General features: G+C 35.6%; 2 protein-coding genes across 2 annotated transcripts in view; one reads left to right on the forward strand and one right to left on the reverse strand.

The window, feature by feature from the left end:
- The window catches only part of LOC121382738 (cactin-like), a 33,809-nt gene extending 24,304 nt beyond the window's left edge, over positions 1–9,505 (forward strand). Inside the window, exons 11-19 of the mRNA XM_041512309.1 lie at positions 1,990–2,136; positions 3,151–3,260; positions 3,784–3,992; positions 4,604–4,793; positions 5,358–5,513; positions 6,050–6,133; positions 6,388–6,438; positions 6,853–6,915; positions 7,359–9,505. Coding sequence (XP_041368243.1) covers positions 1,990–2,136; positions 3,151–3,260; positions 3,784–3,992; positions 4,604–4,793; positions 5,358–5,513; positions 6,050–6,133; positions 6,388–6,438; positions 6,853–6,915; positions 7,359–7,484 — 1,136 coding nt within the window. The 3' untranslated portion in view covers positions 7,485–9,505. The remainder of the gene's footprint in view (positions 1–1,989; positions 2,137–3,150; positions 3,261–3,783; positions 3,993–4,603; positions 4,794–5,357; positions 5,514–6,049; positions 6,134–6,387; positions 6,439–6,852; positions 6,916–7,358) is intronic.
- A 367-nt stretch (positions 9,506–9,872) lies between these two features.
- LOC121382733 lies at positions 9,873–21,286 on the reverse strand. Its single transcript, XM_041512294.1, has 6 exons — positions 21,154–21,286; positions 17,428–17,959; positions 16,397–16,483; positions 14,201–15,188; positions 13,354–13,549; positions 9,873–11,411 (listed from the first exon to the last, which is right to left on the reverse strand). The coding sequence occupies exons 1-6, from the start codon at positions 21,171–21,173 to the stop codon at positions 10,052–10,054; spliced, it is 3,183 nt and encodes a 1,060-aa protein (XP_041368228.1). The 5' UTR covers positions 21,174–21,286; the 3' UTR covers positions 9,873–10,051.
- Between the last annotated feature and the right edge of the window lie 2 nt (positions 21,287–21,288).

The following is a 21,288-nucleotide window of genomic DNA, read 5'->3' on the forward strand; positions in this document are numbered from 1 at the left end:
AAAAATGTAGCAGGTTTCCTCTGATGACTACGAGTCAGAATTACTAAATGTTTGACATCCAATAGCCGATGATTAATTAATCAATGTGCTCTAGTGGTGTTATTAAACAAAACAAACTAACTTTTTAGTTTGCATGTGGTCCATTATAGCGAGGGTTTAAGCTGCTATTTGCCAAATGTGAATTAAAAATGAATTTGGCAAATATATTTTATTAATTTGTAAAAAAAAACCGTTAACCTTTAGACTACTGGATTAATTTTTTACGAAAACCACGTTGAGTGGGTACAAGTTTATAATTTTTATTCACATATATTCACTGAAATATTTGAATCGCTAAGTATTACTTTTGTTGGTTTTTCTAATTTTTGTGATATTTTAGATCAGTTAATATTGTTTAAAATTAGGCAAAAAATCGAAAAAGTCGCATTTACTTTCAGGCATTTGTGGCCAGCTATCCAGTATTTATGTTCATTATTCCCGATAAATGATTTTCTGACCAGATTTAAAAAAAAGAAAACGAACTATGAATCGTATCCAAATATTTGGTGATTTTCGTTGTTGGTAAAACGATCAAATTTATTATCAAATTAGCTGTCACAATCAGCTATCGATCCCTGGAAATGACTATGACGTGCTGCCATTGTGCAAATACTTGCCAAAAACCATGTTTTGAAGTCAAATTCCACGTTATTTTTAATTGAAAAAACAGAAACAAAAGACACCATCTTCTTAAGAAATCAAGTTTCCTGTATTATACATCTGTTTCCGGTGAGTGCTGTGTGCAAAACGGTGGGAAATATGAATTGGGGAATGCACTGTATACAGTGTACAGTATGTCAACTGGCGTGACGTCGGGCGAGATATCTCCCCTGCAGTAGTTAAAACAATGCATGTCATTTTGCCTGTTTGGCTTATTGAAACTTGATTTTGGAAACTAAGTCAATGACAGTAACTTTTCGCCACCTTGTTTTGGCTTTGTATTCAATAAATATCACATATCCAACTGTAAATTTTTTAATGATATATTTTACAAAAGGTATTTTTCATTTCTTTTATCTTTTAAAATTTAAACTTAATATTTTGTCTGGAATTATAAAAAAACAAAAACGTACCAACCTGTAAACAGTGTTGCCTGCTTATTATAGAATTTTGACAGGGGCAAGGTTAGACCAGATTTTATTTTAATGTGGCAAAGCATTATTGTAACACAGCTAATTTTTAATTTGAATGATGTCAGTGTTCCAAAGACATCACTTTGCATCTCCTTATAATAACAATAAATTGGGTACATGACATTCTTTGGTTGAAAATTACTAATGCATCTCAATGTGTTTGAAGAAAATCTTATGATTAAAAACATTTACAAAATATGGATTTCAAGTGAAATTATCATAAGATATGCTATATTTATTGTGTACAAAGCCAAAACAAGGGTGCAAAAAGTGACTGTCGTCAACCTTAGTTTTTTGGATCCAGCTTAAATCTTAAGACACTGCTGGGTTAAATCTAGTAAATTGACTCTTTAATGTTGAGGGTTTTTAAAAAAAACAAGAGAAGACATTATCATGAATATCATATTATGAACAGACACGCCATGTAACTTTAACTGAACCTCAGTTTTTATTGGATTTTCATACAAAACATTACCATGACACATTTATGAAGTATTCTTTGCTTTGGGGGTTTTCACAGTTATTATGTTTATGCACATTTGATTTTAATAATCAATAATCACCCTCATGGTACTTAAGAAAATCAAACAGAAAATGAAATTATTTTTTCATAAGACTTATGGGAGTAAAACATAGGCAATTTGACAATAATTTGTAATGTTCCTGTTTTTGTGTTTTATTAACAAAAAAAACTTTTTTTTTTGCAAAAAATATATAATTTTGTACTATTTAAATAGAATACATTGTTGGTTACTTATTAAAACTTACGGTTTAATTTGTTTTAATTTGTACAAGCAGTTATGTATTCTATTTCTAGAATACATTGGTGATCGAAGAGAGGGAATCAACCAGGCGGTGACGAGCGAAGTGAGTGACGTCTTCAAGGGTAAAACGACCAATCAGCTTCGCCTGCTGGAGGACCAGATCAAGGACAAACTGAAAGGAGGGGAGGGAATCGATATTGGTATGTTTTCTATAGTAATTCACATGCCAAAAAACATGGTTTACAGCTTACAGTCACAACTGGTTACATATTGGTACGTTTTCTATAATAATTCACATGCCAAAAAACATGGTTTACAGCTTACAGTCACAACTGGTTACATATTGGTACATTTTCTATAATAATTCACATGCCAAAAAACATGGTTTACAGCTTACAGTCACAACTGGTTACATATTTTCGAAGCCATCTTAGCACTACAATATTTTACAACTGTCATAGGCTATTATGGTCACTGTGATAAACGTCATAGCCCCAGACAGTTTTACTACAGCATAGCATTAAGATAGCTTCAAAAAATGGGTGCTGGTTATGTCCACTTTTTGCCAAAATGAGTGTAGGACACTATTTTAAATGAAATTGTTTTCTCGTGGGTTTTTCTGTCATTTCCTCCTCCATGATTTTTAGCATTAAATACACGTTTTTTCTGAAAACTGATTTTGGACATAGCCAGTTCTCATTGACATCCAAGAATAATAGGTGTGAGAATCATTAGGCCATCCATTGACATTTAAATATTCTTATCATTATATCTCAAGGATAACAACTTGTTAGAGGTAAATTTTAAAGTTGAGAGTGTGTTTCTTAATGTGATCTATTACTGCAGGGTGGGAAATAGTCCAGTGGTAAAGTGCTCACTTGACGCACAGTCGTTTTGGGATCAATCCCTGCTGGTGGGCCCATTGAGATATTTCTTGTTCCAACCAGTGCACCACGACTGGTGTATCAAATGCTATCCTGTCTGTGGAATGGTGCATATAAAAGATCCCTTGTAACTAGTGGAAAAATGTAGTGGGTTTCCTCTCATAGACTATATGTAAAAATTACCAAATGTTTGACATTCAATAGCTGATGATTAATAAATCAATGTGCTCTAGTGTTGTCGTAAAATCAAACAATCTTTAACTATTACTACATTTCAGTTAAAATCTGAACTGTTGTGTAGGGGCCTACATTGCAAGTATATTTTTACAGGATACTGGGAATCCTTGTTACAACAGCTGAAAGCCCACATGGCCAGGACGCGACTGAGAGAACGACATCAAGACGTGTTGAGACAGAAACTCCACAAACTTAAACAAGAGGTCGGTCACAGAGTTGTCTTCCTTTCCTGATCCTACTTATTAAGACATGTTAAATATTTTTGGTTGTTATAGAGCTCTTTATTTTACAACTTCATGCTTAAATTATCAATTCATAATACACAAACTAAAAGAACTATTAATATAACAAATAAAACAGTAAAATATTACCGGTAATAATGTACAAAATCAAAGTATTGATAATATTCCCAATTAAAGTATTAATATAATATACCAGTTTAAAGTATTAATAATATACAAAATTGAAGTATTGCTAATATTCAAATTAATGTATTATTCATATTTCAACAAGATACCAAATCAACAGTAATAATATTTCAAATTAAAGTATTAATAATAATATTTCAAATTAAAATATTAAAAATATTTCAAATTAATGTATTAACAATATTTCAACTTAAAGTATTAATGTTAATTCAACTGACAGTATTTATATTGCACCAAATTAAAGAATTAATGTGTTTATAATATATATATATATTATTATTTTTTTGCAACTTAACAGCAAGGTATTGAGTCAGGCCCGCTGTTCCCGGTAATAGATAAAGATTCCCAGGACTCTCCGGAAGAGAGTCGTGCCGGGCGGGTAGACAGTCCAGTTGCCGGACCATCACACACGCTGAGTGAGAAGACGCAAGCCGTGGACAGTCCGACAACTACGAGACGATCCCACGCCGCCGACTCGATGAAAATACAGGAACAACACGAAGAAGAGTAAGGATCTTTAATTCCACCGTGTTTTTTCTTCGTCCACTTCTCTCTCCTCTTCAACGTCCCTTCTTCTTTTTTCTTCTCAAACTCAAGCAGTTATGTGTTTAGACTATTTGGGTATTAATTTACTTGTATGCCCTGTTGTATGGATATATACATGATTTCTTGCAGTGTGCTCATATAATGTTATTGGGTTCATTAATGTGTATACATGCCAGATATGTCTAGGGGCATGTGTGTGTCCCTGCATGTGCATTATAAATGTATTTTATGTATAGCAGTGATTAAAGGATCTGGGACAATAAACATTTGAAAAATAATAATAATGATAACGGCTGAAAAAGATGGGAGGCAGGATTTACTATTATTACCCAACTGGGCTTAAATATACGGGGTAATATTTTTTCGATCTCTGCACAATGTGCAGATTGCTCTACAGCCACTGATTGGCTGGCTTAAAAATCACAACGTTTGGTTGGTTGCTTGCCATGGCCGGAACTTAACTTTCATTCATATAATGTTTCCATTCATGAGTCAGATTACACATTATTAATCATTGAGCTTTAGTGGTATCGTTAAACAAAGAAAACTATAACTACATGTATCTTCAATAGGTCGGAGGTGTTGTTGACGGAAGAAGATTTGGAAAAAGAAGCATTCGATGAGTATGAGGCAGGAAATTACTCGCCGCGACTGTTCCGACCGAACGAGCTGGACATCGATGCAATTGTTTATGATACAGTGGACGACTTACAGAAACTAGAACTGGCCAGAACTCAGGTGCTCACCATCGGAAAAGTCAAGGTAAGACGTTTATCAATAACATTTAGTCATTTTTAGCTATACCAAGGTGTGCGCTACAACAGTTTGTTGTGAATGTGCAGGTAAAACCCTGTGACCATGGCCAACTACACCAAGAAAAATGATGGGGGTTTTATTGAGGCAGGCTCTAGCACTATGGCTATTGAGTTCACCGAGTTGTTGAGGTTATACAATTGAATCCCTTTTTGGACCTATTGTTGTCGGTTTTTGTTCTTCCCAACCAATGCTCAGTGACTAGTAAGTGCTTTTCTGTGTTATGAAAAATTGTATAAAAGATCCCTTGCTGCTAATGAACAACTATAGCAGGTTTCCTCGGATGACTACTTGACATCCAATAGCTGATGATTAATTAATTGGTGCACAGATTTTACATGAATGTGATTTCCACTTTAACATATAAACTGAAATGATCTTTAGAAAGCTGACAACTCTATATCACACCTAAATGAAGGTCATTTTTCAGCATTTTAGATGAACTCAACTACTTGCAGACAATTGGAAAAATCACGTCCTAGATGTTTGATTAAGATTTTGTTTGTGTTTCAGCTTGATGCAGAGACGGAGTTTGAGAAGAAGGCACGTGAGGGGATGAACGATGATGAGGCACAGTTCAGTGTGGAGCTGGCTCTTGACAAACAGGCCTTTCTGTGGTCGGACAAATACCGGCCGCGCAAACCTCGCTTCTTCAACAGAGTCCACACGGTAAGTTGGTCACACAGTCATTTACATTATCAAGCTGGCTTAAACTGTAGGCAGTGAATTAGTGTGGAATTTCCATTTTAGATTCTCGGTTTGTTGATTTGGACAGAAAGACAAAACATTACTTGTTGTACAGTCATTAACGAATACCGTTCTTACTTCTAGGGATCAATATTTTGTGAATCATAATAGGAATAACTGGCTCTTAGGAACATTATTTGAAATGTTGTTCTCTGGATGGCCTCAAACGTGATTTCCTCGCTTCTGAATGATAAAATAGCAATGTTTTGGATGTCAGTTTTTATGTCTTTTAAAGGTATTTAAATATTAGAAAAGAGCAAATTATGTGTTCCAGGTAAGACCCAACTTCCATTTGCATGATGCCTTTAACAAATGGTGCAAAAGTCGTCCATATGTGCCTAGGTTTTATTGCTTGTTATTAACATTTTACATGCTAGATTAATATATAACATTTCCCATACTAGTGCTAATGCTGCCGACATTAAAACAATATATTGTTTTTGCTTTAATGTTTTTAGGGCTTTGAGTGGAATAAATATAACCAGACTCACTATGACATTGACAACCCACCACCAAAGATTGTTCAAGGCTACAAGTTCAATGTAAGTATATTAAAACCGTGTTAAAGTAGATCATCAGCATCATTTTACTTCCTGTGACACACCATTCTTCGATATTCTTTACATTCAGTCATTAATCATATCAAAATGTATTAACTCGCTTTGTATACTGATCTCTGTAACAATGTATTACCAAACATGGCAGAAGACCTGTTCATCATATGAAAAATCTCACACAGTCTTTAGTAATATAGTATTACACGTTATGTTTTTATTGTATGTGCTTGTCTTTTCAGATTTTTTATCCCGATTTGATTGACAAAGCAGACACTCCAGAATATACTGTGGTATGTAAAATATATCTGAAAATGTCAATTTAAAACCAGTGATCAAATATACTGGGACCGATTTCATGGAAAATCTATTTCTAGTCATATGACCATTATTCTTAGTGGCAATATTTTTCTTTTAGGTTGGTTTTTGTTGTTGGGGGGGTGGGGGTGGGTTTGAGGTGAAGAAGAATATGTGACGCATTAATTTGTTCTGAAAAATATTTGACAAGCAAACCATCTGGTTCATTCAAGGTTTGAAAAATATTTAACTTTTTTAAAAGTTAACTGCTGGACAGATATATCATGAAAAATGTTTTACTGGATAGACAGATCAGTATGTAAAATGTATTACATTTTATTGTCCATTATGTTCAATAAAGTACCTGTATTCACACATTCAGTATATTTTTATTTTTTTATTTTTTGTAGACGCCCTCAGATGATAACAAAGATTTTGCAGTGCTCAAATTCCATTCAGGTCCTCCTTATGAAGTAAGTGTGTCTTTGCTAATTTGTCATCCACAAAACTTTTACACCCATATTTCAGTACTTGTTTCAAATGTACTAACCATTACATATACAGGGGTTCTAGATTTTCTCTTTAGTTCACTTGCCATTGAGCCAGTGGATTTGAAAATTCACTTGCCTTATTTTAATTGTTGATAAAAAAAAAAGTAAAAAGTAAATGAAAATAATTGCACTTTTCAGTGTACATTTTGCATATTGAGATTATGTTTAATCATTTTGTCAGTTTACACAACATATAGGCATATTAGGAATACTTTATGGTTTGCCTTTGTCCAGTTGTGATTCACTGGTTGGAACGGGTTTTAATTCATTACACCTGATGTAAACAAAGAGAAAAACTTTCGAAATTTTGCATGGGAGGCTCCGTTGTGAACAATATTTTAATACTGGAATGTTTTGTTTTTCAGGATATTGCTTTCAAGATCGTGAACCGTGAGTGGGAGTATTCATACAAGCGTGGATTTCGCTGTCAGTTTCAGAACAATATTTTCCAGCTGTGGTTTCATTTCAAACGCTACAGATACAGAAGATAGTCGTCATAACACGCTGTATTCTAAGAGTGAATTACCAGCACAGCTACATTCCAAGAATGGATATAGCACGTGAAGTAACAAACAATACACCTGAAGGTTGTAATGGACTATGTTATGGAGTGGACATTGCATACATAATGTAACGGACTGAATGTCACATGAGAAGTAACAGCCTATACACCTGAAGTTGTAGTGGACTATGCTATGGACATTGTAACAGACTAAATATCACACCTGTAGTTGTAATAAGACTACATTATGGAGTGGACCTTGCACACATGATGTAATGGACTAAACGTCTTATGGGCACATGTGAAGTAATGGACTATGCACCTTAAGTTGTAATGGGACCAATACGCTATGGAGTGGACATTACACATGCAATGTCTGCACAATTGAAGTTGTATGGACTAGTAAATTCCAGGAGAGGACGTTGCACATGTGAAATAATGGACTATGCATCTGAAGATTATATGGACAAAGTTACTACATTACAGGAGTGGACATCGTATTCACCAGATGTAATGGATTGCATGTAAACCTTAAGCGGTAAATGACTATGATGTTATGTTACGGGAGTTGACATTGCACATGATGAAATGAACTATACATGTTAAGTTGTAATGGAATAGAATACTACAGGAGTAGACATCACACATGTGAAATGTAACTGTACATCTGATCTACCTGAAGTTGTAATGGACTACTACCTTGCAGAAGTAGACATTGCACATCATGATGTAACAAACATTTGTGTTTTTCTGTATATGCTGACTGGATACAGGAATAGTGGACAATATATTTTTCAATGTCAACAGTTACTGTCATGTCTCAATTTCAAGAATTGAGCTTGGACAGGTACATTGGAAAATAAATACATTTTAAATATTAAAAGGGCAATACTGCTCAACGATAAAACAGGTCAGTGTTCTCAAAATTCCATCCACATATAAAACCTTTTCACATACTGGCATCCAAAAATAAAATGTTCTTTGTTCTTGTCCACTTCAGATTTAAGCATGCTGTCCAGGACTCGACTATATGGGCCGTTAGTTAGTCATTACTGAGAGATGTTGGTGTGGTGGCCATAATTCCTCTTCACTGGGCCAATAAGATGCATTGTGTGGGAACCTTACTAGCAGGCTTTATGCCAGAAAATAATTTGAGGGTACATAATAAAAACAAAACAAACAGAACAAAGTGGTTATGTGTTTGAAATGTTTTGAAACTGGACACAGCAGTTCATGCCTTGACAAAGTTTAAACAGCAGCCCTTTCACTATCATTGATCTAAAAATTAGAAAAATATAGCCATTAATTTCCATAGGTAATTTAACCCTCTGTACCCTCTGGCAGAAACTAATTAGGATACAAATCCAGCATCTACCAGCACTATGACCGATGACTTTACCGCTACACCACTGAAGTATATGTAAAGAGATAAAAGTGTATAAATCTACATTCAATGTCGCCACATCAGTATCATTTTATTATTAACTGTAGTTTGTCAAGCAGTCTGAACTATGATTGATGTAAAATAATAATTTTTATAGAATTAAGTCTGAGCAATATTAACTTTTGTTTATGGAGGAGTGGAGTGTAGCTTTGTCGTAAAACACTGGCCCAGGGCGAGACGAGTGGCAACATTGATCGACTTCGTTGAACACAACTGGTGGGTTAAAAGGCCATACTGTCCTGTCTGTGGAAATTGCATATATAAGATGTCTTGGTGCTCTTTACTAGGAGCAGCTTGTTTGTTGACAGTGGATTTCCTTTCTTTCTCTTGCCAACAAAATAACCATATGTTAGACACCAAATAACTGTACTTTAAAATGTGCTGATCAATGTGTTGTTATTCAAACATTACTTTCTTTTTTATTTGGAAATTCTTACACTATATTATTTAGTTCAAGTACAAAATTCTGTCCAGTCATACTCATTTGGGTCATTTCTGTACCATTGCTAATGGATATAAAATGCAACTCATTTTATTTTGTAAATAAAGCATTTTAAGAAAAGCAATAGGGTTTTTTCTATTATTTTTCTTTATGATTAAATAAAAACTTTCACAGCCAAAATTTGATTACTACTTTATAGTTTCTATCTTTGAAAGTATGAACTGTTTGAGAAAAGTACACAGCTATATCTAATAAGCAATGATGTATATGTATAAAGTTGTAACCATGAAAAATGGGCAATGGTCAAGAAAGGGGACTGAATTTATGAAATCTGTTTATGGCTTACACACGTGTAACTACGTACATTTACAATGCTTAGACACCTGTTTAGGAAAAACAGGCTTCGTAAATTTGGCCCAAGATTATAAAAATTATTCAATTCGACTGTTTTGATTGCCTTGTATTTCATCGTTCAAGACCTGTTCCTTAGATGGTCATCAGTTGTTTTATTTTAGCCAAATATTCCAAATGAAATTTATAATGTACCAAACACAAATTAACATCTGTCTGTCTCTATTAGCTGTGGTGTGACCCAAGTTCATATAAAACATTTTGTATGAACTCATGCCATAGTAATACTGCCTTATGACCTGAGTTTATATAAAAATGTTTATTGGGTGTCATGTGACATGAGTTCGTATCTGTCCTCACATTGCTGCAGAACTGTCAGAAGTGGTCGAGGCTTGTAAGGAAAGAGATCGTGATGATACAGTTTTGTGATTTTCATTCTCATTCTGATGAAGGTAGCCAAAACCTGATCGACACAAGACCAGTGACATTTACTGTCATGTTCCATTTTAGAATTAAGCCCATTACTTTGGTCATCACTATCTGCTTCAAAAGAGTCCTCAGTCTGCACTTCATCATTATTATCATCATCATCATCATAAGCCACAAGGACAAAAGATTTGCTATCTGTATCTTTATGCTTGATCTTTATACAACATATTTGCTTTTGAGGGCCATCTGTAGATTTTTGTTCAAGTTCATCATCTTCTTCATCACTATCATCATTTTTCTCACTGTAAGACAATGCCAGTGAACTTAATCCATCAGGAGATGTCACTGGCAAAGATTTTATCATTTTATATTTTTTCTTCCAACATTGAGATGTGTTTTTAAAGCCTGGACTTTTCACATCTACATTTGAAGCTATGGTTTGATCAACATTTCTACTGGTCCCCGTCTGCCCATCTATGGTCCTCAAGAACTCCTCAGAAGATTTAATTTGGTCTTCAGAATTGTTTGGAGAAGACTCATTAGCTTTCCTCTTCAAGGGCCTCCCTTTTACTTGTTCTGATGGAATTGTTGTCAAGAGTGTGTCATCATCATCAGATCCGGAACTATCATGACGTAACAAGATGTTTTCTTTCTTATTTGCTGGAGTCAGTCTTTCAAGTAGCTCATTGCTTTGATGATCAGGATTACAGAAATTGTTCTGCATCAGTTTTTCAGGTAGCTCATTGCTCTGAACAGAAATATAGGGACTGTCATGAGTCAGCCTTTCCTGTAGTTCATTGCTCTGATGATCAGGACTATAGGGATCGTCTTGTTTAGGTGACTCTTTGCTCTGATCAGGAATATAGGAACTGTCATGAGCAAGCCTTTCTATTTGTGGTACTTCATGGCTCTGGTGTTCAGAAATACAGCGACAATCAAGGGTCACTGTTACTGGATGTTCTTGACTCTCATGTTTAGAAGTGCAGTAGTTTTGCTGTGTTAATCTTTCATGACACTGTTTGTTACGGTGTTTAAGATTGCAGTATGTCCTGTGACAGACTCTAACAAACATGTCCCACTCTGTTAAAACACACTTGAGATACCTTATCAGATACAGGAGGAAGCAGGTCTCGGGAGAGGTCAAGAGGTCAACTAATACTGTATGATCATTGGTTGTTGAGTCAAGAAATTGCAAAAACAGTTTGTGTGGATTGAGAGTGGTTACCAAGGCGATATCTGCATCACCATTTCTGAAAAATAGAAAACATCTTTAATCACTATTCTCACTGATTTAATGACTTAATGGAATTGAAAGCAGTGTTTATTTCTTGGTTTAAACATTATGGGCCAAATTTACGAAGCCTGTTTTTCTTAAATACAAGTAAAAGCATTGTAAATAATTTCATTTGTTCATTGCTCATGCAAGTCAAGTTTTGCATTAAATCCAATTTTCGTTTGTTCATCAAACTTAGGACATCATTTACATGGTCATGGCAGGTTACACAAAAAGAAAACGGGTTAGTTGAATTTGTTTTTGCATAACCCATAAATGGTTTATGCCAATTTTCAATTTTTAGAGGCCAAGACACTGGAAGGAACCTAATCAAGTAATGCCACTACATAGGCGACTCTTTCCAAAAAACAACGAGGGATCTTTTAGATGCACTTTCCCATATACAGGACAATCTATACCATCGACCATTACTATACCACTGGGACAGGGGAAAACGTTTGTTCAAGCTGATTGGTACTGTGACTCATCGCACCTCTAGTGAGCACTCTACCACTGAACTACATCCCAGACACAGAATACAACAAGTGTAACTACATAGGGCAGAATCAAGTTTAGTAACCACATAGGGCATGATCAAGTTTAGTAACTACATATGGCATGATCAAGTTTACTAAACTTAACTACATAGGGCATGATCAAGTTTACTAACTACATAGGGCAGAATCAAGTTTAGTAACTACATAGGGAATGATCAAGTTTACTAATTACATAGGGAATTATCAAGTTTACTAACTACATAGGACAGAATCAAGTTTACTAACTACATAGGGCAGGATCAAGTTTACTAACTACATAGGACATGATGAAGTTTAGTAACTACATAGGGCATGATCAAGTTTAGTAACTACATATGCCATGATCAAGTTTAGTAACTACATAGGGAATTATCAAGTTTACTAACTACATAGGACAGAATCAAGTTTACTAACTACATAGGGAATGATCAAGTTTACTAACTACATAGGGAATGATGACGTTTACTAACTACATAGGGAATGATGACGTTTACTAACTACATAGGGAATTATCAAGTTTACTAACTACATAGGGAATGATCAAGTTTACTAACTACATAGGGAATGATCAAGTGTAACTACATAGGGAATGATCAAGTTTAGTAACTACATAGGGCATGATCAAGTGTAACTACATAGGGAATGATCAAGTTTAGTAACTACAAAGGGAATTATCAAGTTTACTAACTACATAGGGCAGAATCAAGTTTAGTAACTACATAGGGCATGATCAAGTTTACTAACTACATAGGGAATGATCAAGTTTAGTAACTACATAGGGCATGATCAAGTTTACTAACTACATAGGACAGAATCAAGTTTACTAACTACATCGGGCATGATCAAGTTTACTAACTACATAGGGAATGATCAAGTTTTTCGTTACTACATAGGGCATGGACAAGTGTAACTACATAAGGCATGGACAAGTGTAACTACATAGGGCATAGACAAGTGTAACTACATAGCGCATGATCAAGTGTAATTACATAGGGCATGATCAAGTGTAATTACATAGGGCATGGACAAGTGTAACTATATAGGGCATGGACAAGTGTAACTATATAGGGCATGATCAAGTGTAACTACGTAGGGCATGGACAAGTGTAACTATATAGGACATGATCAAGTGTAACTACATAGAGCATGGACAAGTGTAACAATATAGGGCATGATCAAGTGTAACTACATAGGGCATGAGCAAGTGTAACTACATAGGGCATGATCAAGTGTAACTATATAGGGCATGGACAAGTGTAACTACATAGGGCATGATCAAGTGTAACTACATAGGGCAAGAGCAAGTGTAACTACATAGAGCATGAACAAGTGTAACTATACAGGGCAAAAACAAACACTGATGTGAACAAATGTTTACACTACCTTGGAAGAGACAGGTAAATATCAAGTAGACAGAGTAGAGTCTCAATCCAGGCATCGTCTTGATCACAGAAGACCACCGGCAGCCAGCTCATGTTACTGGTGTCACCACAGTTCACTGACAGGTGATCCAAGACGAACTTATTGATTACATGCATGTTGGCTGTCACCATTTGTAGGCACATGCTTCCTTTCAGTTCTATAAGAAAGTTAATTAAATCACTCAATTAATATATATATATTGATGGTTAGGACAAGAATATAGGAATGTTTTATTGTATTTTCCTTCTTGTTAATCCAGCAATGTTTAATCAATGACAATTAGTTGTTAGAAATATGACAAGTGTCGGACATGGCTAAGTTTTAAAATATCTTATTATTTTATCAGATTTCTCAATTATATAGAGTTACGTGTACTGAAGATTCTGGTCTAAAATTGTATTAAAGATGTCGGAGGAAAATGGACAACAGAAATAAATTTGCCATAAATAAATGTATGCTAAAAAACCCACCCAGACTGATCCTATTGATAGATTAAATAGCATTTCTACTTTCTTTCATTCAGTAATGTTTTACCCAACGCTGTTCAAACAAACATTGTGTAGGTGCCCTAACAGCTGCCCAAAAGACCAGTATCAAATGTATACAAAGTTCAAAAGTGATGTGTATGTAAAAGAAAAATACATATTAAAATGAGCACGTAAAATGTAATAGGTGGCTCGGGAATTAAGCATCTTCCAACTCAAAGACTATTTCTGAGGATAAAGAAAAAAAATTCTCTTTAAATATTTTAAGACCAAATCCTTCCACCCCTACCCTCATTTACGTAACAATGTTGAATTTTGGTTACCTTCCTGCCTTGACTTCCTGGAAACTGCACACATTTTGAACAGAAGCAGGAACAGTTTTCTAAGCAAGGCGGAGTCCCCATGCTGCATGTAATCACCAGCTAAATCTTCACTCTCAAATTGTGTTCCTCCAAAACCAACAAACTGTGATGTATAAGGAACACGGCTGAGACCTCTTTCAGAAACCACCGACAAAACCTTTACACTCAGGGTCACGTAGATGTGATGAATCTCTGTGAGACACTTTTTTTTAGATAGGTCATGACCATAACACAAAATAGTATTGAAAATATCTAAACTTTTTTTGTATACAAGTCTTGAATATATAGTTATCACTGCATCAGATTTTGACATAGATTGGCTTTCAGTGCTGTAACTGAAACCATCACTGCAGCTTTTGTCCACTTCAGATGTACTTTTGCTAGATCTCTGAAGTAAAGGGAGATCACTAAGGTTTTTGCTAGGAGTTTCCGTACCAAAATATTTTTGATCAAAAAGAAAAGCGACAAGACTGTTAGAAACAAATGGCAAGATGATGTTAAGCTCAGTCTGTTTGACAGATTCATCCTGGTTATTTAGATATTTGATTATTTTCTGTAGAACACACAAGAAGGCTAATCTGACTCCAGAACTAGGACTTCTGGTATTCAGTATCACTTCTGAATCAGGATTCAGTTCTACTTCAGAATCAGTGTTCAATTTGACTTCAGAATCAGTATTTAGTTTGACTCCTGAATCAGTCTTCAATATGGCTTCAGAATCGGTATCCAGTTTAACGCCAGAAGATAACCTTCTGATTCCCTTTTCCCAGAAGACACTACACAACTGGTTGAAGTAAGCCTTTAAACTAGCTGCTGTAAGCTGGTTTACATGACGACCTGATTTGCGTGACATCAGACATTTGAGAACATCAAGACTTGCAATGGGCTGGGGTGAGTTGTCAGATGTTAAATCCCTCAGGATGGATGCAAGTAATTTTTCTTCATGACCCTGAAAAATATACAATATAAATGATACAGGTACATCCTGAAATGGGCAGAATGTAACTCAGTGGTAGAGTTTACCTGAGGTCAGATAGGCACATAACAGATTGCCCTTAAGGTTCCACACCACCATTTATTACTCCATGCAGTTCAATATAATTTCTATGTCAGACTATATTTTGTGAAAAACACAACACCTCGAGAGAAGAAGTTTTGTTTAAGGACACCACTGGAGCACATTGATTAATTAATCATCGGCTATTGGATGTACATGTACACTACTGAGAGGGTCATGTGACTACTAATTTTAGCGAGTCTCTCAATTGACAACTACTGTGTAAAAAATCAACATAGGTCGACGACAACAAATTTCAGTCAGTCACCCTCATGTCCGAGTACCGCCCCGTGTTGCAGTTATACAAGTGGCACCATGCCACCTGCACAGTTGTTGTCAGTTAGTACTACATTATAACAAGTAACTTCAAACCAGTGGGTTATTTAAACACTACAGAGGTCAACCTACTTGTAATCATCAAAGAAAGATTTCAAAAGACATATTAGAATTATGTAGTATTTTTTTTAATGAGGAACTATTTCCTAAAACGAACTATTAATCTGCTACAGCAAGTAACGACACGACAAATGGTTGTGTGTTGCCTGAAATGGATGCAGGCGTTTTGTCATTTCAACCAGTGCCCCATGACTATAAACAAAATCCTTGTCAGGGGTAGATTCAGGAAATATTTTCGGGATTCAAAGGAGAATAAGGCACATGAAACAAAGGGCAACACAATGGAATTTTTGTAAAACGGTCGGAGAGAAAAAAAAAGAGGCAGTTGAAAATATTTTGAGGACGGGTCCCTTTGTCTGCTTTTTGGTGGTAGTCTATACAATGTCATGCAGTAGCAGCAGATTTTCTATCTATTGACCTATAGTTGGAAAAGACGTTTAAATTTAATTTAAACATGGCTTCTAAGGATATGTAAGAAATAGAATAGTACTGCATGGCACACTCTCCATTAGATGCCATTTATTTTACAACTCATTGCTTTAAATGGTATCAAACATTTTTCGTATGAACTTGTAAGATAAATGGTATCTAGTAGCCAATGATAATGTAGTTTTCTCTGTGTACATAATGATTTAGATGGGATAAGATGACTACATCTACACCATGTAATTGAAAAACAACATGTCTGTTATTATGATACTCACGTGAAATGAGTCGGCTTTGAAACCAGACAGTATTGCCTTGGCTGCTCCATACCGTATGAACTTGTCACTGCTTTTTAACAGACACAGCTGAAAAAATACAACATAATGTTAGAGCTACACAATGTCATACACTCCATAAAAAACACTAAAGGAAACAATATTCATATAGTTAAAATGGTTCTGATATATACTGAGACAAACTAAGATATGAGTTTACAGAATTATACTCTGTACATACATGTAATCTTCATAGTGTAAATTATCATAAACATATTCATTAAAACAGAAAACTCTTCTTTTAAATGTCTGTTAGCTTGAAATCAGACAATTGCAACATTTCCCTGACTTATGTTTATATCACATCACAACTTATCTGAATGACAAAACTGTAATATGTGATCAGGACTGTATTTCTGCACAATACAGGAAGGAAAGGAAAGGAAATGTTTTATTTAACGACGCACTCAACACATTTTATTTATTTACGGTTATATGGCTTCAGACATATGGTTAAGGACCACACAGATATTGAGAGAGGAAACCCGCTGTCGCCACTTTATGGGCTACTCAATTTGGCAGAATAGTGATTGATTCTATGACTCTATTTATAGACACTCCCGAGGAGATCCTTTACTTGAGATTTCATCCTTCTCGCATTGTCACAAAGAGGACTGCATACCACTCTTACACTAGTTTACTAAATCAAAATCAGCACTGGACAGAGCTCATTGCAATAAGTACAGTGGTGATGACATGCACTCATAACAGTGATGATACCAGGTGTTCGCAAAAGTTGTGCATATCCTGCCCCACCAGTGGCACCAGTGATGAGTACTGCCACCATAGTTGTCAAGTATGTCACTTTCATCATATAATTCATTACAATTTTGCATTTATATTTCTTTTGTTGCTTAGTTTATACACATACTTTTTCTGAGAGCAGAGTGTGTTCATTATTTTTTACATATAGGAGTCTATCTTACAATGCAGCAATAAACTCGGGCCAGTCTTTTTAACCCTGCTTGACTCACCAATGAACAGATCAGATTTTCTATTCCAACAGAGTTTATCAGATACTTTCTCCAGCTGAGATGATCAGCAGCTTTAGGTCCATCTGCTCCTTGTCCTGGAGATCCAGCTGACGGATCTTCTCCCTCGTCTTGGTGCTTGGGAGTCCAATCTCTGTCTGTGCTCTGATTAGCAGCTACATCCAGTGTTTGTTTTTGAGCTCCAGAAGACTCATCTCTTCCCTGGTCTTGATGTTTGATAGTCCAATCTTTGTCTGTACTTGGAGAACCCATCAGGTCACACTGAAGAGAGGAGTGTTTATTCTCTCTGATAGCATCATTATCAAACATCATCGTCACATTGGTCAGCATCAGAAGCTTGTGACAGTGTGTACACAATTCAGGGATGTTACTACATGGTCCATCATCCAATGTCAGTGTTTGTTTTATTACATCTGCAAGCCTTGCTAATGTACTTGTGCTTACACAGTGGTTTCCAGACATCAAGTTCTGGTGCAGTGTCTTCAACTGCATCCACAATTCATTCATGTTAGGCCTGTTTAATAAAGAAAAGGACTTTTTTTTACATTTTCCCCCATGCTTACATGTATATCCACTTACGGATTAAGCATATAATCTTGGCCAACCACTGCAGCTAGCCGGACTGTCCATCCAGAACAATGGACTAACAAATGTTGAATCATAAAAACTCACTCTGGGTTAGAAACCAATACTGAATGGAAAGAATGAAAGAAAGAAATGTTTTATTTAACGACACACTCAACACATTTGACTTACGGTTGGTTATATGGCATCAGACATATGGTTAAGGACCACACAGATTTTGAGAGGAAACCCGCTGTCGCCACTACATGGGCTACTCTTCCGATTAGCAGCAAGGAATCTTTTATTTGCGCTTCCCACAGGCAGGATAGCACAAACCATGGCCTTTGTTGAACCAGTTACACCTACCCATTGAGCCTTGCGGAGCACTCACTCAGGGTTTGGAGTCGCTATCTGGATTAAAAATCCCATGCCTCGACTGGGATCCGAACCCAGTACCTACCAGCCTGTAGACCGATGGCCTGTCATGACGCCACCGAGGCCGGTCAATACTGAATGGAAACCCAGCACCTACATGTACCAGCCTTAAGGCTAATGGAAAGTTAATAATCAATGGCTATTGCATGTCAAACATTTATTAATTTTTACCTATAGTTTTAGAGAGAAAACCCACTATATTTTTACATTAGTAGCAAGGGATCTTTTATATGCACCATCCCACAGACAGGATAGCACATACCACAGCCTTTGATACACCAGTCATGGTGTATTGGCTAGACGAAAAAATAGCCCACTAACAGGGATCGATCCTAAACGGATCGTGCATCAAACGAATGCTTTACTACTGGGCTACATCCCACCCCTATTGGTTATCAGACCTACCGCTACGTTAATAGTTACAAGTTTGGTCTAAAGTTAGACCCAACCTATTGCTAGGACATGGGCTATTTCTAAGATGTCACAAGGGAGTACAATCTAGCTGAGTGAGTGGAGCACTTGCGTCAGGTTATTGGCTTGTAGGATTGAACCTCTCGCTAGATCCGTCCCCAGACTCATTTCTCCCCCATCTCACCCAGTACTGGGCTATCACAGACACTGTACACATCTATCTGCCGTTCTGTCTGTGGGAAGATTGCTTGCTGCTAACAGAAAATGAAGCAGGTTTCCACTGAAGAATACTGATCTGAATTACCAATGCTTGACATCCAATACCGGACTAGTAGAAAACGATTCAAGATTGTGCTTTAATTTTCATATGCAGTTTCGTATCTCTTATATGTTCTCATTTTTTTGTATACTTAAAGTAAATGTTTCAGGAAGTTATAGTAGGCAGACTTCAGATTTGCCACAAAGGACAGAGCTCATTGCAATAAGTTCAGTGGTGATGACATGAACTCATAACAGTGATGATACCAGGTGTCCGCAAAAGTTGTGCATATCCTGCCCTACCAATGGCACCAGTCATGAGTACTGCCACCATAGCTGTCAAGTATGTCACTTTCAATATATAATTCATTACAATTTTGCATTTATATTTCTTTTGTTGCTTAGTTTATACACATACTTTTATACACTGCCCCATCAGTGGCACCAGTCAGATTTGCCACAAAGTCTGCATGATATGGACACATTGCAGCCGTATAATAGTTATATATAGGTAAAACCATATTATTTTTTAAAAATTAAAGTTTTTTTTAAGTTATTGTTGGGGGATTGGTCAGGAAATGGGAGGGTAATACATTAAAAAAAAAAAAAAGTTTTATTTAGCATATTCTGCCTTGAAAATGTGTACAAAATACACAAACGTTGTATGCTTAGCGACTCCAAACCTTCATTGTTTGGATCTAATTCCACGTGTAATGTGATGTGATCAAGATTAACAAATATTATGTTCATAAATTGAAGCCGGGGGGGGGGGGGGGGGGGCGGGGGCCTGGGATTCAGCTCAGTCGGTTAAGTGCTCGCTTGAGGTGTTTGCATTGCAGGATCGAATCACCTCAGTGGATCCATTCAACTGATTGGGTTTTTTCTCCTTCCAAACAGTGCACCACAAATGGTCAACATATGTGCCTATAAAAGATCCCAAGCTGCATTATGAAAAATGTATTGGGTTTCCTCTGAGGAGTACGTGTCAGCATGACCAAATGTTTGACATCCAATAGCCAATGGTTAATTAATCAATTTGCTCTTGGGGTATCGTTAAACAAAAAACAAACTTTAAAACCCTGGTTAATACATGTATGTTCTAGGTGATTGTTACCTTACTTAATACAGGTTGTTCAATGTTATATTTTCAGTGTTTCAGTTTATATATGTACATGTATCAATTTCTAATTCAGTGTACATGTAAAGCAAAATTTGGTCAATACTGAGAAATAAAGAAGTCACACTACTAGCAAAGAGTGACTAAAGCTCATCAATAGCTTCAAGAAATTAACCATGTTACCAACGTTTAATATTACTGACATTCAATGCCACAATAAATCTATGTATTTTAAATTTGGTATAAAATAAGATATCATTCATCATTTAATTTTTATGTCCTGAGAGAAATGATTTTCACTTGTCACAAGCTTTAGCGAGTGACAAATGAAATGATTTCACAAGGAACATAAATTTGATAACATTTGGTACCAAGGTTGTTATTCTTTTATGCTATATTTGTACGGTACATGTATAGGTCTATAGAAACAATATCAACCATTTTAAACACCATATATAATTCTGAATAATGTTTCTGGTATAAAATTTTATTTTATTCACATTTACAGATAATTTTCAAAAACCAAAGTTCTATTTATTCTATCAAGTCTATAATGATATGTGTTAAAATAATATTTTATTACAAAATTTTAAAATGAAAAGAGGTATAAATGCAAACTCGTGATAATATCTGTGTAGGCTATTTGCCAAAGCACAATGACAACATATTTAGTACCATCTAGGTCACTGGTTTGTAAGCACCAAATCATCCAAGATTGTACATTACACCAATTTTTCAGCATAGTGAATTAAATTTGATCTACATTACAAAGTGTTCCCGTAAAAAAAATTCTTAGAATACAAACAATAATTTTTGCTCTTTTGTAATATTATCTGCTGATAAACAACAGACCTACTATTATCTCTATTTATTTATTTATTTATTTATTTATATTTCATGATATGTATGATGGAAAGCCATACCTGAAATCAATTTTATCCATCACAGGTGTCACCAATAACAGTATCTTTGTCACTCCTCTTTGAATCTTCTTTCTAAATTACATACATGTATTTGATCACTCTTTGACCACAAAACAATAAGAAACTGTCACACCA

Source organism: Gigantopelta aegis, chromosome 2 (assembly GCF_016097555.1).
Source record: "Gigantopelta aegis isolate Gae_Host chromosome 2, Gae_host_genome, whole genome shotgun sequence".
Lineage (NCBI taxonomy): Eukaryota > Metazoa > Mollusca > Gastropoda > Neomphalida > Peltospiridae > Gigantopelta > Gigantopelta aegis.